The 14709-nt window shown below is 32.3% G+C and overlaps 1 protein-coding gene across 3 annotated transcripts in view; it reads left to right on the forward strand.

Annotated features, from left to right (window-relative positions):
* LOC143233492 (PAS domain-containing serine/threonine-protein kinase-like) overlaps nucleotides 1-14709 on the forward strand; it is a 39543-nt gene that overhangs the window by 9298 nt on the left and 15536 nt on the right. For all 3 annotated transcript variants that reach the window (XR_013018187.1, XM_076469775.1, XM_076469776.1), the window contains 5 exons: nucleotides 925-1059; nucleotides 1506-1608; nucleotides 3646-3800; nucleotides 5999-6132; nucleotides 8188-8816. Coding sequence is in view for 2 of the 3 variants with exons in the window: in XM_076469775.1 (XP_076325890.1) it covers nucleotides 925-1059; nucleotides 1506-1608; nucleotides 3646-3800; nucleotides 5999-6132; nucleotides 8188-8816 (1156 nt within the window). In the remaining variant the exon portion in view is untranslated. The remainder of the gene's footprint in view (nucleotides 1-924; nucleotides 1060-1505; nucleotides 1609-3645; nucleotides 3801-5998; nucleotides 6133-8187; nucleotides 8817-14709) is intronic.

Raw genomic sequence — 14709 nt, forward strand, 5'->3', positions numbered from 1 at the left:
AGTGTAAAGATTAGTTGTGGATATATGTATACAATAACATCTAATTCTAGTGTAAAAATAAATTATAGACATACGTACACAATAATAGATCTCATTATAGTGTAAAGATAAGTTGTGGATGGATGTATATAACAGCGGATCTAAATATGGTGTGAAGATAGGTTGTGAGTGTGTTCGTGTGTGTGTGAGAGACTGGTGAATGGAGGTTAAGATTATAGAAGGTGTATCCCCACTGCAGTGTGGATTCTACTTTCTCAGTCACCTCCAAAACCTAGGGTACATTTTATAATCCCACATTATAGTTTATACCCTGGGATGTTTTCAATTAGTGTAGCATGGAGGTACACCATCTATCAGTCTTAACTTCCATTTGCTAGTCTCACATAAAGAAAGAAAGAAAGAAAGAAAGAAAATAATGAAGTGGCAATAGATATAGAAATTAGGAGTGTGAGATGTGGGTGCTCAAGCCCATAATGTCCCACATCTATATCACCCTTCACTGGTGGCCTGTAGACAGTTGTGTGAAGGTGATTGCTCTCCAAAGTAAAGAAGAAAGGTACTGCAATTTTGGGGTAAGTAAGTTAAATAAACTTACCGCTTTAAGTTAGCAATCGAGCCTCAATTGTGATAGAAATTATACTAGTAGAGTGGCATGTCTGTAGCCTTAAATACTAGAAACTGGGTTTTGATGCCTTTGGTGGGCAGTGCACAGATATCCTATTATGTAGCTTTGTGCTTTACTTCAAACAAATGTTTCAGTCTATTTTATTTTTCAATTGTTATAATACATTTATAATCAAGTATGGAATGAGTTATGAGGTTTCTTAGCCACTTGTTGTGTGTAAGCTTGTGTACAATAAAATGTGTTTTCTGTGATTTGGAATATTGTATTAAAATGTGAAATAACATTTTCTCTTCATGTAGGGGAGCATTAGAACCTGTGATAAAAATTTTGCTACATTATTTGGGTACTCCACAAGTGAAGAGGTCTTGGCATTGAACCTAACTACTTTTGTCCCATCAGTTGTTCTTCCATTACCCAATAAAAAACTTTCCAAAGTGAGTTATTATTTGTACAAAGAATATTATATTTTTTATACATTGTCATCAAATTATATATTTTTTTATTTTGTTCTGCAAATGGATCATTTCTGCTTAGATCCTTCTGTTTAAGTGGAAGTTTCTACTCTTAGTGGAGAGTATATTGTTGTTTTTCATGTTGTCATTAGAGAGGGTGTTGTTATCAACAGAAAAAATTTGGCTAATTCTATAACTGGAAATCAAGTTTTTCGAGTACTCTTAACAAAAGTATATTTTTTATTTTAAATGTGAGAAACGTTTATTAAGGTGTACTATTTCTTTTATATTAGTTGAATTTTTTTATATTTGCTCTAAACTTACAATTTCTGCCTATAATTATTGTTTTCCTCTTTCAAGGGATAAATGTTCTGATGTGTTTACTCTTGTTGGCAACATAAATGTTTTTGTTTTTTTTTAATTTTCAGGAAATTCACAAACAGAGCCTTACTGGTTGCACCAAAGATGGAGCCACTTTCCCTCTGAGTATTATCATTAACCAACATCCTCCAGATGATAGCATTGTTGAAGGTATATTTCAGAGTATTAGTAATTATGAACCTATGATTTTATGAAGGAAGATTTGAAATGTTAGACAGTAAAGCTTGTTGAACCCAGTAGTGTATGTGTACAAATTTTCTGGCAACAAATTTTTTTTTTTTTCTCTGGGATTAATGACAATGTATACACTATGGCCAAATGAGAATTACAGTTCCAAATTGTTTCTTGTGCATAAAATGAGACAAAACTTTTTTTGTTTAATTTACTGTTAACACGGCTAAGTTAATGAGAGTTGATATAATCTAAAACCACAGAGTTTAGTCTTCCATATTAGGAGCTATTTCTGTTTCAGTTCACATATCACCAGGTATTCTGAAGCATTAATAAAGATTTACTTTGAGAGGGTAGTATGACACTGAATGAAAGGTCTCTAACTTTAAATCTTGTTAGTTTTAGCAATGAAAGTCTAGATTATTTCAAACTACATTACTTGTGTATTGAAACTCCTAATTATAAAGTTGTGATAATATAAGAATTACAAACTCAATGAAAAACTTGAGTATGCCCAGTTTTTAACATGTGTAGAGAAGTGAACATATTAACATTTCTTATGGTATTTTTCTCTATTTGTAAACTCTTTACATACAAATGTTTCTAGTTGGAGAGTTTGTTTAAACTATGTAGAAATTATGAAACTGGTAGAAAATGAAAGCTCTGTAGCTTGAATTAAAGCCCCACTGAAGTGAGAGTTTCTGGTTAAACATGTAGAAATTTGTTGACATCTTTATATGTGTACTGAATCAAACACAGTGGCCCTGCCCACTTCTTTCCATTTTAGGAAAGACATGCTTATGTTTACCTACTTCTGTTTACAACATGTGAATAATCAATTGAAAGCTCAGAATGTCAACCCCCACAATGGCTTTCTCAGTGTGATTGAATTATTTAGGCACTAAACTTGTTCTTTTAAAACTTATACAATAAGGTATGGTGAAGCTCCATTTAATATTTTTTTAAGACCCAAATGCAGTTTAGTTACCGAGTTTGATAAATTATAGTAGAGTTCTTTCTGTGGTATTGATATAGTTTTTGTTATTTCAATATCTATGTGTAAAGCCTAATAAAGATGTTTCACATTCTCCATGTATGAATTTAAATGAGGCTTAGCAATCTATGACAAGGAACAAACGAGTACAAAGCTGGTAATTAGAAGATACAATAGTTTTAAACAATGTTTATACATATATAATATAACTGAAATGTGACTGTATTTTACAAAACACTAGTACACTAAAACAGGCAAGACAGGTCACTTTGTAAAGGTCAGTCATGTTATTGGATGCAGTAACATGAGTGCATGTGTCCTGCATCATTGTAACTTCTGTATTGTTAGCCAGGCATGGCAGAAAGGTCAATATCATAATAATGATAAATATAATTAAATGTATAATGCTTCAAGATTAAAGTTTAATTTATATTAATTTCCTAACTTTTTATCGTAGTCCTGAGATTAGTCAAATGTACTAAACTTGTACAGTGTTTTGATAGTGAAATGACAGATAAAATGTAAATTTGTTTCTTATAAAAATGTTTGGTAATTATCAGGAAGCTATAAAGATTTCACATGCGAAATTAGAAAATTTTCTGATGCATAAATATATTTTTAATTTTAAAACTGAAAAAGAATAAAAAATGTTTTGCATATGAAAGCCTTGTCATCATGGCTGATAATCTTCCAAATCTGTTAACATATTCTTACTAATTTAAAAGTTACAACATGAAAACTATAACAACCACAAACTGGTGATGACAGTGATCCCATGGACTGAGTCTGTGCTGAAAGACTTAACTGTTGAAGAGGTTTCTCTTTGAAGTTTCAAAACAATTGTTAAACAGTGACAGCAAGTATTGGGGTGATGAGTACTTGAAAATACCTATGTAGTTTGAAAATCTTTAAATAATACATTAGTTTTCTGATACTTTGATTTAAAACATTTATTTATTCCAGTTTACTAAAGATACCCAAAATAACTTTTACTTTTTACAAAAGAATTTTTGATGTTGCAGATGAAAGTATGAAATGTCTTTACGAAGGAAGTATCTGGGTGTTTGCTAATATCAGTGGAATGGTGGTACTTCTCCCAAATGGAACTATCCTGTCTTGTAACACCAACTTCTCTCAAATGTTATTTGGTTATTCAGAAGAAGAACTAGTACAGAAGGTATATTTTGTGGTTCAGTGGATTTGTTTTTGGTTCTTTACTAGTAAGATAAATGTATTGATTAACCTAGGTACATTACGGAGCTACAAACATGAACTTTACCAGTTAAATAAATGTATTTATTAACTTAGGTACGTTAAGAAGCTGTAGACATGAATGTTACCATTTACCTCAAAAAGTTTACTTTCTAGTAAATTCTTTCACCACAAATTTAAAATTGTCAAGTTTTTAAAAAAGAGATGAGTCAGAAAACTAAGAATTTTAAAAATAAATTTCTTTTATTTTCATGTGAGATTAATTTTATTTTAAAGACAATGTATTTAGATTTAAAGTAAATTTCCATCAGAAATCAACAAATACCATTAAATGTTTATGGCTAGTACTGTTTCTCTTGGGCTTTATTAATCTTACCTAAAATTCTAAAAACTAGATGTGACTCATTAATTAGAGAATACATGGTATAGCCGAACAACTTCAACATGCGGTCAGTCTCTATGACTGATCATTTGACCTCTTTGTACTCATTTAAAATCTTTACACATTTAATATTTCTAACTTTCAATATAGTGTTTACATCTTCACAAACTTGACAGTAGTTCACTTAATATTATAAGTCTTTAACACACACAAAAAATGTTTTTAGTGAATATTTCAAATATAATATTCCCCGAGGGGCACAGCAGCATGTCTGGGGGCTCGTGCCACTTAAAACCTGGGTTTCAATACCTGTGAGCAGAGCACATATAGCCCATTGTGTAGTTTGGTGTCTCATTCCAAACAGAATAATGAAATAAATGTCCATAAATGTATTGAGTATCTGTTTTGAACATTCCATGTGCAAAGTAATTTCCATGCTAATATAACACTTTTTCCCATCTTAAACATCTTAACTTTTATCTTAAAATTAAAAATTTCAAACTTCATTTGTGTAATCCATAAGACCTAAATACATTTCAAACTTTTTTTTTTTCTCAGTGGCAAATCTTACTGGCCTGTAACCATAGAAGAAAATTAAAATATATCTAAGTTACCACTTTTTCTTTCTATTACTATATATTGTAATATAAAACAACATTCATTTATCCTAAATTCATAACAGTATACATCTATTATTACATTTTATTGTTTTATTACCCTTTGAGCCATGACTAACTACTGTCCACACTTGTAAGTTGTAAATCACTAAAGGAACAGTGCAGCTCATGTTAAGATATTGAATTACATTATCCATGAGCTACTACAGGTGGTACAAGCAACTCACAAGTGTCTCTCGTGAAATATTTTTATTTTATTAGTATTTACTTTATTTAATCTAATCTTAACTACCCTACAATATCCTTATCTTTACATTTTAGTTCTTTTTATACATAAAGAATAAATATGAAAAACAAGAAATGAAATATTTATGAAATTTTCTTTTTTATTTCTGTCAGTTTGTCAAAGAGTTAATCCAAGTTTTTTTATACTCCTCATAATATTGCAATTAATAATTTTTGTATTTAATTAAATAATATTCTAAACAATATAGACTAGTAACATGCTAAAGGTAGACAAATTCCCTTACCTCTAAACATTTTCTGGACTTTCTAACTTTATGACAACAGTTGTTACAAATTCATCAAAGATTTACTTTCTCATGAGAACAATGTTCACATTTTGAGTGATATTGATTTTTAACCTTTCAGACATAATGTTATACAACATGTGACTTGGTAGATGATAACCTTAAGTTTCTATTGGTTATAATTAATTAAGTGTAAGAGTGAACTATTAATGAATTATGAAAGAGAGGATGTGGCAGATGGGATCTCATTTTCTATTTGATAGCTCTGTAACCAAAGTTGAAGTTTATAATAAATGTGGTTTATCTGAACAGTGATGATTTTTATAAAGAGTAATTTATGTTTAAATACCTACATTACCTAGGGGTGGTGGATCAAATAGGGATGGAAACATGCTGAGAGAAAATGTGTCACTCTAGGGGAAGTCTGTCTGTAATTCATTATAGAATACATGGAGTCTACTAGAATTATATCTGACTGTAATTCAATTCAGATTAAGGGCATAGTTTTCATTGTTTAAAACCATGTTACCATGTCTCATTTAGTATTACAGCTATAAACCTAGTTTCTCCATGTTTATATTGTTTTCTCCTTCAGTAAAGTACTGATATTTGGCTTTTGTCTTTCCTTTTTCAGAATATATCTACAATAATACCAACATTTTATGAAGACATAGAATTTCTAAATACTAATAATGTTCCTCGTCTCTCTCTTGACGATGACATGGAAGACTACAATGAAGAGTTTAAACAAACAGATTGTAATACCAAGTAAATATTTTTTTAATTTAATGTTTTTCTTTGTTTTCAGTATATGAATCATAATATTTTTTAGGTTATTTCATTAAAACCAAAAGTAGTTTGTGTACACAGTACTGTGTTAGGATAATGAATGTTTTGTCATTTTTTGCATTTTATGAATTTTTTTCCATTATATTATAGAATGTAAATTTCAATATTATGGTAAAGTTTGACTAATCCCTGTTGACAAATGAATTAGCCAAAGTGAGAATACTTATTCTTTATTATTCCAATATATACTTGTATCAAGGTTACGTCATAAGGGTTTTGCTTGAATGAACATACTGCTCAAATTTATTGTCTGAAATAACTGTCATGGTACTCCAAGTAGTGTGTTAACTATATAGAAAGAAGTCTACAAGGAGCTAGCATATGCTCCCAGTATATGCTAGAAAAAATCAGTTTAATAACACTCCACAAATAAACTTTGATAAAAACAGTGCTTAATACACTATATTATGTTTTGTTGTCATGCCACAGCCCAATAAGACAAAAAATAAAGAGCTGTCAGTAGAGCAGAGATTCATAGAAGTTTTACTTGATGCTGGTTGGACTCTCTGACAACTTGCTACAGACTAGAAATGCTCCCCAAACACTGGCAAGTACACCCTATAACATGAGACCGAGACAGGTAAATTTGAAAATAGGAAAGTAGAGGTAGGACACCTGAATTCAATGATACTGATGTACAAGTGTCTACGTTCAGGCAGCCTTCGGGACAGAAGGGAGACTGGCATTGTGCCAACCTAATTGAGCAGATCTGGAGATTTGATGGATCAAAAACTTGGCAAATCAAAAAGTTACTTCCAAAGAAACTTTATGGGAGTGTAGTAGGAATGTTTGAAATAGAGTTCCATAGGACAGTTTGATTAAATGTGTTGCAACAATGTCTGAAAGACTGTTAGTAGTTTAAGCAAAAGGGAGACACATACAATATTAACTGTTTGACTAACTTAAACACTTTTACTGATTTTTTTGTACTAAATATGAATATTAATAAGATGTTGATGTTTCACCTGTGATTTATCTTCCATTGTTTTTTGAAAGTAGCCCTGAAATCTAATTCTTGACTTTGTGACAACAGTTTTTTGTATAGTATTGTATGTATGTATGTATTTAAGTCGATCATTGTTTTGAATCATTTTTATATTCTTTTCTACTGTTATTGAATGTTGGTGGCATGTGGTACATACAAATTCACCTGTGTTAGAGAACGTGTTTTGTATATTGTTTTAGTTGTTGCACCTGGAAATATGTTTTTAATTATATACTTTGATAGGTAGGGTTGTCAAATCTGGCCAACTTATATTACCTGAATATTTTTACTGTTAGAATTTTAAATACAGTGTCAAATGGAATAAACCTATTTCTAACCCCAAAAGAGCTAATAATAAGAACTGATTTTAAATAGGTGACTGTTGTAGTATATCATGGTGCTATCTACTTGAAACAACATTAAATTTTACTCAGTGTTAATAATGTTTTAATGTTCAACAAACATATGATAAACAGTAGTACACAACTGATGTGATATACGTTTATTGTCTGAATTGTCATATCTGTTGGACTCTCTGGGAAAAGATATCTTTACACTACATTTTTGTATACAAGTTTCATTAATATTTTAACACACATTGTGCATATTCTAAGTTCTATTTAAACTACAATATCCAGTTGTATTGTTTTACTACTGGTAATTCTCATAACTGTTTATTGGATTTTGTCTGCTTTCAACTGACTTGTTAAAATGGAAGTAGCCAAAGCCAAAACTGTAAGAAAACCATCTTTTCTTCTCTGGTCTCACATCTAGTTCTAACTAATACAAACAACCACCTTTGTCTTAATGTGTGTTATTGGTAGACATAGCTGTAATTATGTAAATTTTAAGTCAGAGAGATACAAGTATTCTTTTGTAGTTTCATTTCTTCACAACAAAAGGCGAACATTCTAAAATGAGGTTAAGATATGCATGGTTTTTTGCACACTGTTAGTTTTAGTAAGAAGTCTTTATTTTCCTACTTTTAGGAATGCGACTCCAGTAGATAAACAGATTGATTGTTTGATTGAAGATGTTATAGATTCTGCTCAAAACTTCAGAATGAAATCTAGTGATCAGTCAAGTTCATTTTTAACCCAGTGCTCAGTGCCCAGTTTCTCACCTAAAGGTTCTTCTTATCTATCAGGTTGTTCCATATCTTCAAGTTACAGCAACAAAGAAAATAATCCTCCCAGTTATTCTTTTAACAGAGGAACAGCAATAGATATGAATTCAGACAAGTTAGTTATAGATACAAGCGATAAGGCTTTGACTGAAAGTAATAGAGGCTTAAATTACGAAAGGAACTTGTGTGAGAAAAATGATATTGTGCCAATAAGATCAGAGAGTACAATGGGTTCTGCTTCTCCTCAAGGTGTGAACAAAGTGGAAGATGTTGGAAGAAATAAAATAAGTTCATCAGAGAATATTACTTCCATAGGTACACTAGAGAAAAGTCAAAACACACCTCTTGGTAGTAAAGTTACCACAATGTCAACACCTTGTGAAATGACTCCACATCTAAATGGGTTGGAAGAAACGAGTCTTCCCTCTCCACCTGATATTGCTGATGGTAGTTTTTTTGGCCTTGGAAGACACAAAGATGGATCAGACTTAGGTAAATGGAGTAATTTTCATTGGTTAGTAACTATTTGATAGAAGTGTAAGGGCTATGTTGGTGAACAAAAGTTAGTTCTTCTACAGTAATACATACACAATCTATAAATTAATTTTAAAAAATTCATTTTGCACTAGCTTGCATCACATTTCCCTCAGTTTTGTGTTGTATGAACAAGTGTTATTTTACAAGACTTTCGAAGAAAAACAGGTAAGTGATCATAAAGAACTAATTGGTTCATCCAGATGACATCTCTATTGTGTGATGAGCATACTTTGAAAACATCACACAAAATAAACTACAAAAAGTTTTCACTTTGTGTCAATTTATTTTTGATTATCATATATCCAAGTTTTGTTTTACAGATATTCACTACTGGTTAAAAATAAAACGATTATATTTGCTTTAATCAAAATTTTTATAATAGATGTTTACATTTAGATTTGGACATTTTGGTCAAAGATCCTCTAAGGTTTTTTGATTTTATATCTTGTTTGGTGTGGGTGGTGGTATGGGGTGATCATCTGTGATCCCCTGTTCATATTGATTTAAGTACAGTAGAAAAATATTGGGGTATTAACTGTCCTTTGGTTTTTAAAAAAATTATATAACACCCATGTATAGGATCATTAACCAAACCTGGTTTAACAATCACTTCTTGACTTGGTAAGATTAAATGAGTAACATTACAGACTTGTAAGTAAATTTTACAAACTTAGAATATTTGGCCAGCAGATGAAATTAACTAATGAACATTTAATAAATAATTTGTATAATATTAATGCAACAAACCAATTAAGTTTTTGAAACAAGTCTTGCATACCTTAAAAAAAAAGTCTTCAGTTGTATATTTTGTTGACCACATACCATGTCCCACATAGAACATTCCAATGATCACATGTAAGAAATGGAAAATAACAAATGATTTTAATGTTAATCTTTGTTAAAGGAGGCTTGCTAAGATAATGCTAGTGGCCAATTGTGGGTTAACTTCAGTTTGAACTTCACTCTGATCTTTTGGATCGTGTTATAGGTGTGGCCTTTGTATCACTAGCACAAGATGAGTTACCAGCACCCTAACATGATCCATACAGGTTTCAGTTGTTATTTCTCTTCTGTGATGAGAGAGACTTCTAAGTTTTATACTAAAATGCATTTTATTAGCAGAGAGAGTTTTATAGAATATTATAAATAGGAATACACATCATGAACTTTTAAACTAGTTTTGTTCTCAAATAAAAGTTACACAGACATATCACAACCTCAATAACTAGAGAAACACTAAGATCTACCTGACAGTGAGTTGGTGGTGTTTAAAGATTAATTACTGTATTAGCAGGTTTTAGAGATATAGCATACAATGTCAAACAGATTTAGTAAAGTATGAGAGGATAAAAAAGAAATGTAATTTCCACCAACACAGCTGAGTTCTAAATAATACTATTTATTCAACTGTCTATCTAGTATCAGTTAACAAAAGATGAGCTAGAGACTCGCAACTCCAATGTGATTCAAACCTTCACTTATTCAATTAGAGAACAAATGATGATAAAAGTTAGAGAAACGATCAAAAATAAAACTACAAATAATTCTTACACTGAAGATAATCTTTAACTTCCAGTTTACAAATACTGAGAGAACAGACTATAAGATGTGTGTCCTATAAACATTACAGTCAATAAATACAAATTTATTTTTGTACAGACTGCACTATTATCATCAAGTAAGGCCTACAAATATGTATATCTGTGATGTACAAGAAACAAACGGATGCAGATACCCATTCCATAGCTTTGTGCTGTACAACAAACAGATGCAGATACCCATTGCAGAGCTCTGTGCTGTACAAAAAATAGATGCAGATACATATTGCATAGCTCTGTGCTGTACAACAAACAGATGCAGATACCCATTGCAGAGCTCTGTGCTGTACAAAAAATAGATGCAGATACATATTGCATAGCTCTGTGCTGTACAACAAACAGATGCAGATACCACACATCTGCATTCAGTAAAGGGTTCAGGTATAAAAAGAAAATAAAGGAAAAAAATCACTTCAGTGTCAATTAAAAACTTTACAGGTTACCCTGCATGTTGTTAGTTAAAAGCTTTATTTATAAGTTACCCTGCATGTTGTTTCTCTCTGAGTGAAAAGTAATTTTCATGAAAAGGTTAAAAATACTTCATCTGAAAATTTTCAAATATTATTTACAGAACCCTTAAAATCTTCTAAAATATCAGATGATTTTAGCTGCATCATACTGTCTTATAGCATGAGATCTAGTTATAGTTTTGGAAGTAAAACTCTTTAATTGATGTATTTGACCGAGGCCAAGGTCTCTTAGATTAATTTAATCTTGTCCAAAATAATTTCAATTTGAGAGTAGGTTGGTTGAGAACCTGATGAGTAATAAAGTTGAATCAAATATATGTGTCCCATACTTGGTATTGCTGACTCACAAAAATATATCTAATAAAAAAGGAAAAAAAAAAGTACATTGACTACTTTAATCCTGTCTAAACGAATTGCAAGCGCCTTGGCTACTGAGGTGCCACTCTTGTTTTCAGAAGAAGTTTACATTTTATCTGTTTTGGTTGTTACCCTAACTCTATATACAGTCAGTTGATTTGACCAATCTTGTAACCATCATGAAAAAAATTGGGAAATAATTTTAAATTTCCATTATTTTCTTTCTCAAATGACTTCATATTGTAACAGAAAATGACAATTGTTTATCCTAAGTAGCTTAAAGCTTATAACAGTATAGATTTACTAACACTTAAATTTCAATGTTTTATTGTCCTTTGAACTAGTTTTTTCTTGCCACATAAAATGTAAGTCATATGGTGAATATGCAAATTGCAGTACAACATTGAATTACATAACATACAAATTTATTCACTTAATTTGTGTTATCTAACCTAAAAAATACATGTGAAAAACAAGGAGTACTGTTTCTCTTATGTTTACTGTCAACTTTCACAAAACTTAACCCTACTTTTTACATTAACTGAACTACTGCATTAAACAAGTTCTATTTACTTGAATATTGCACCAAAAATACAGAATAATAACATGAAAATGAAAAACAATGTTCTATAACTACAGTTTTTCTAGCTGTGCAATAGAAGCCATTGAAAATTCAACTAAGTTTTTATCAGTTTGTTTCCCACGGGAATAATGTTTGTACTATAAAGGAAATTGGTAATTCTCTCTACAGACAACATAATATGATAAATTATTTGATAGAGAAACACTTTTATTTAGCGATTTTTAATAATATAGTATTGAATTTTCAGGGCATTATTGGTAAGTTCTGAAAGAGTGAACATGATGGGTGGGCATGGCAGTATGGATCTGATTTTTTTAATTTTGTTACTCTAACTAAAGATTGAAGGCTATGTAAATTATGCTTTACCTGAGTGATGAAATCATAACAATGAGTAATAAATTAAGTTTATTTCTGGGAGAAGAGGGAAAATCAATAAACAAAGTTCTTGTACAAGGGAAGAATGGGAATTAAAAAATATTTCATTATAAAATTAAGAACTTAAGTAATGAACTTTGGTTTATTAGCTATCTTTTGATGCTAAATTTATTCATATATATTGATAGATAGTAGTTAAAATTTGAATGTAACTGAAAAGTTGTGACATTAGCACTTTGATTTACCGAGGTGAAAGGGTTAATTACATGGTATTTTCACATAGCTTACTTTTATGCAATTTATTTTCATTGACGAAGCCTCTTAGAAGTTGATTGTGGACAGCTGTGTGCAAACTTAATGATGTTTTGTTTCTTATGGTGCAAAGTTCAAAAAAAGTATTTGTGCTTGCCTAACATACAGGGTATTTTGTGGTATGTTTGGTATCATATTTCATGGGTCATATGTTGTGGCCCAACAAATTCTTGTGTGTTTTTAACTAGTTGCTACATGTTTTAAGTTCAATATAAACAAATGTATAATTATACAACTGTAGGGTGGTAACTGTTATTTTATAACTTTAGTTTTATGGAAGAAACTTGAACTACCCCTCGGTGAGGATTCCTGTATGTGGTGACGGAACCTCCCAGGGAAGGTTCTGTTCTTTCAGCTTACCTTCTCTTGGATTTAAACATCCACTCGTGTTTGCTGTGCATGACAACCCGTGAAGGGGAGGAGAGGATCCTGGTGGTTGAGGGGTCCAACCCTGAAACACCACTTTAGCCTTGAATTCCTGTAGATGGGCAGCCTTGGAATGGTCCACTTGGGTTAGGATCAACCAAGTATCAGTGTTGGATGTTCTCAACAGGTGTTGCAGACATTGTATCTGATGCTGGTGTTTGGGTATAGTGCTCACGAAACCCTGACGTTGCTGCAGTGTCCTTGCTTCACATTGTAGTGTGTCCCCACGTAGGGCTCCATGATGGGTGGGGTTAGTGGGCACTGAAATTTCCCTTTATTATGGATACTCCAATTAAAACTCTTAATAAAATAGTGAAAAAACACTCTATAGGTAAGTGACCACATCTTGAAGATTCTGAGCAGCAATCCTCACCACCTGTGCCACATGATGTACCTCATTTTCATATATTGCACTCACTTTCAGACAAACCTTTAGGGCAAGTGTCTCCCTTTTTCATTTAGAAGGGACTAGAGGGACTTGCTGGCTCTCCAAAGTCAGTGAAGAAGCTTCGATCTGGTGAAATATTGGTGGAACATCCACATCTCAACACAGTGAACTCCTGTTGCATTCAAAAGCAGTTGGGGATATACCTATTGAGGTTACACCTCATGCTACTTTGAATTCATCATGAGGAGTTATTCTTGAGAGGGATTTGAAGAACATCTCTGAGTCTGAGATTCTCGCTGGTTTCTTCACCCAAGGAGTTTCTGCAGTGAGGCAAATCTCCACTCGCAAAGATGGAATTATTGTGCCGACCAATGTCCTCATTCTCAAATTTACGTCACCAGATCTGCCTGTCACCATCAAGGCAGATTATCTTAATTGCAGAGTATGGCCATATATTCCAAATCCTTTCTGACGTTTCCAGTGACTTCAGTCACTCGAAGATGTCGTGTCGTGGTTCTTTGACGTGTGCTCATTGCAGTGGCAAGGACCATGATGCCTAAGAGTGTGAAATGGACCCTTATTGCATAAATTGCAATGGCTTTCATCCGTCCTAATTTCGTTCTTGCCCTAAATGGCTGGAAGAAAAAGATGTGCAGTGTTTGATAACAGTTCATAACATTGCCTATCCTGAGGCTCAAATATTTCTGTCCACCACCTCATCTCGGACATATGCTGCTGCACTTCGTTCCACAACAACTGTGGGAATGCAAACAGATCTATCTGTGCCTCCTAAAAGAATCATTCTCCAAACAAATGAAAAGTCTTTTGACCTCCATGGTTAAAAAGGTTGATTAATCAACTTCACCAGCTATCTCTGCCCCTTATATACATTCTATCAAACCCCAAGATCCACATCATTTGGTTCCAGGTACAGGCATTTCCTCGGATCCATCTTCCTCTTTCACCCCAAGAAGCAAAACAATCATTTGTTTACATCCTTAGTCTCTGGAATCCCCTTCCAACAGCAAACACCTGCCCAATCACCCAGGGCAGGATCCATGGAGGTCAGTAGACCTCCTTCAGATAAGGAAAGTAAGGAAAAAAGATGTGGTCTTAAACAGAAAGGTTCTCCACCCATTTCGCCAACACGTAAATAAAAATGGCCACCTTGATACAATGGAACTGTTGAGGTTTATGTTCTAATCTGGATGACATCAAAACACTGATTGCTTCCTACCATCCTGTTTGTCTTTTCTTACAGGAAACATTTCTAAAACCTGCCAATACAGTCACCTTTCAGCAGTTTTATTTATACAGAAATGACAGGCTGTGTGATGGA

This window comes from Tachypleus tridentatus, chromosome 12, assembly GCF_004210375.1.
Source record: "Tachypleus tridentatus isolate NWPU-2018 chromosome 12, ASM421037v1, whole genome shotgun sequence".
NCBI lineage: Eukaryota > Metazoa > Arthropoda > Merostomata > Xiphosura > Limulidae > Tachypleus > Tachypleus tridentatus.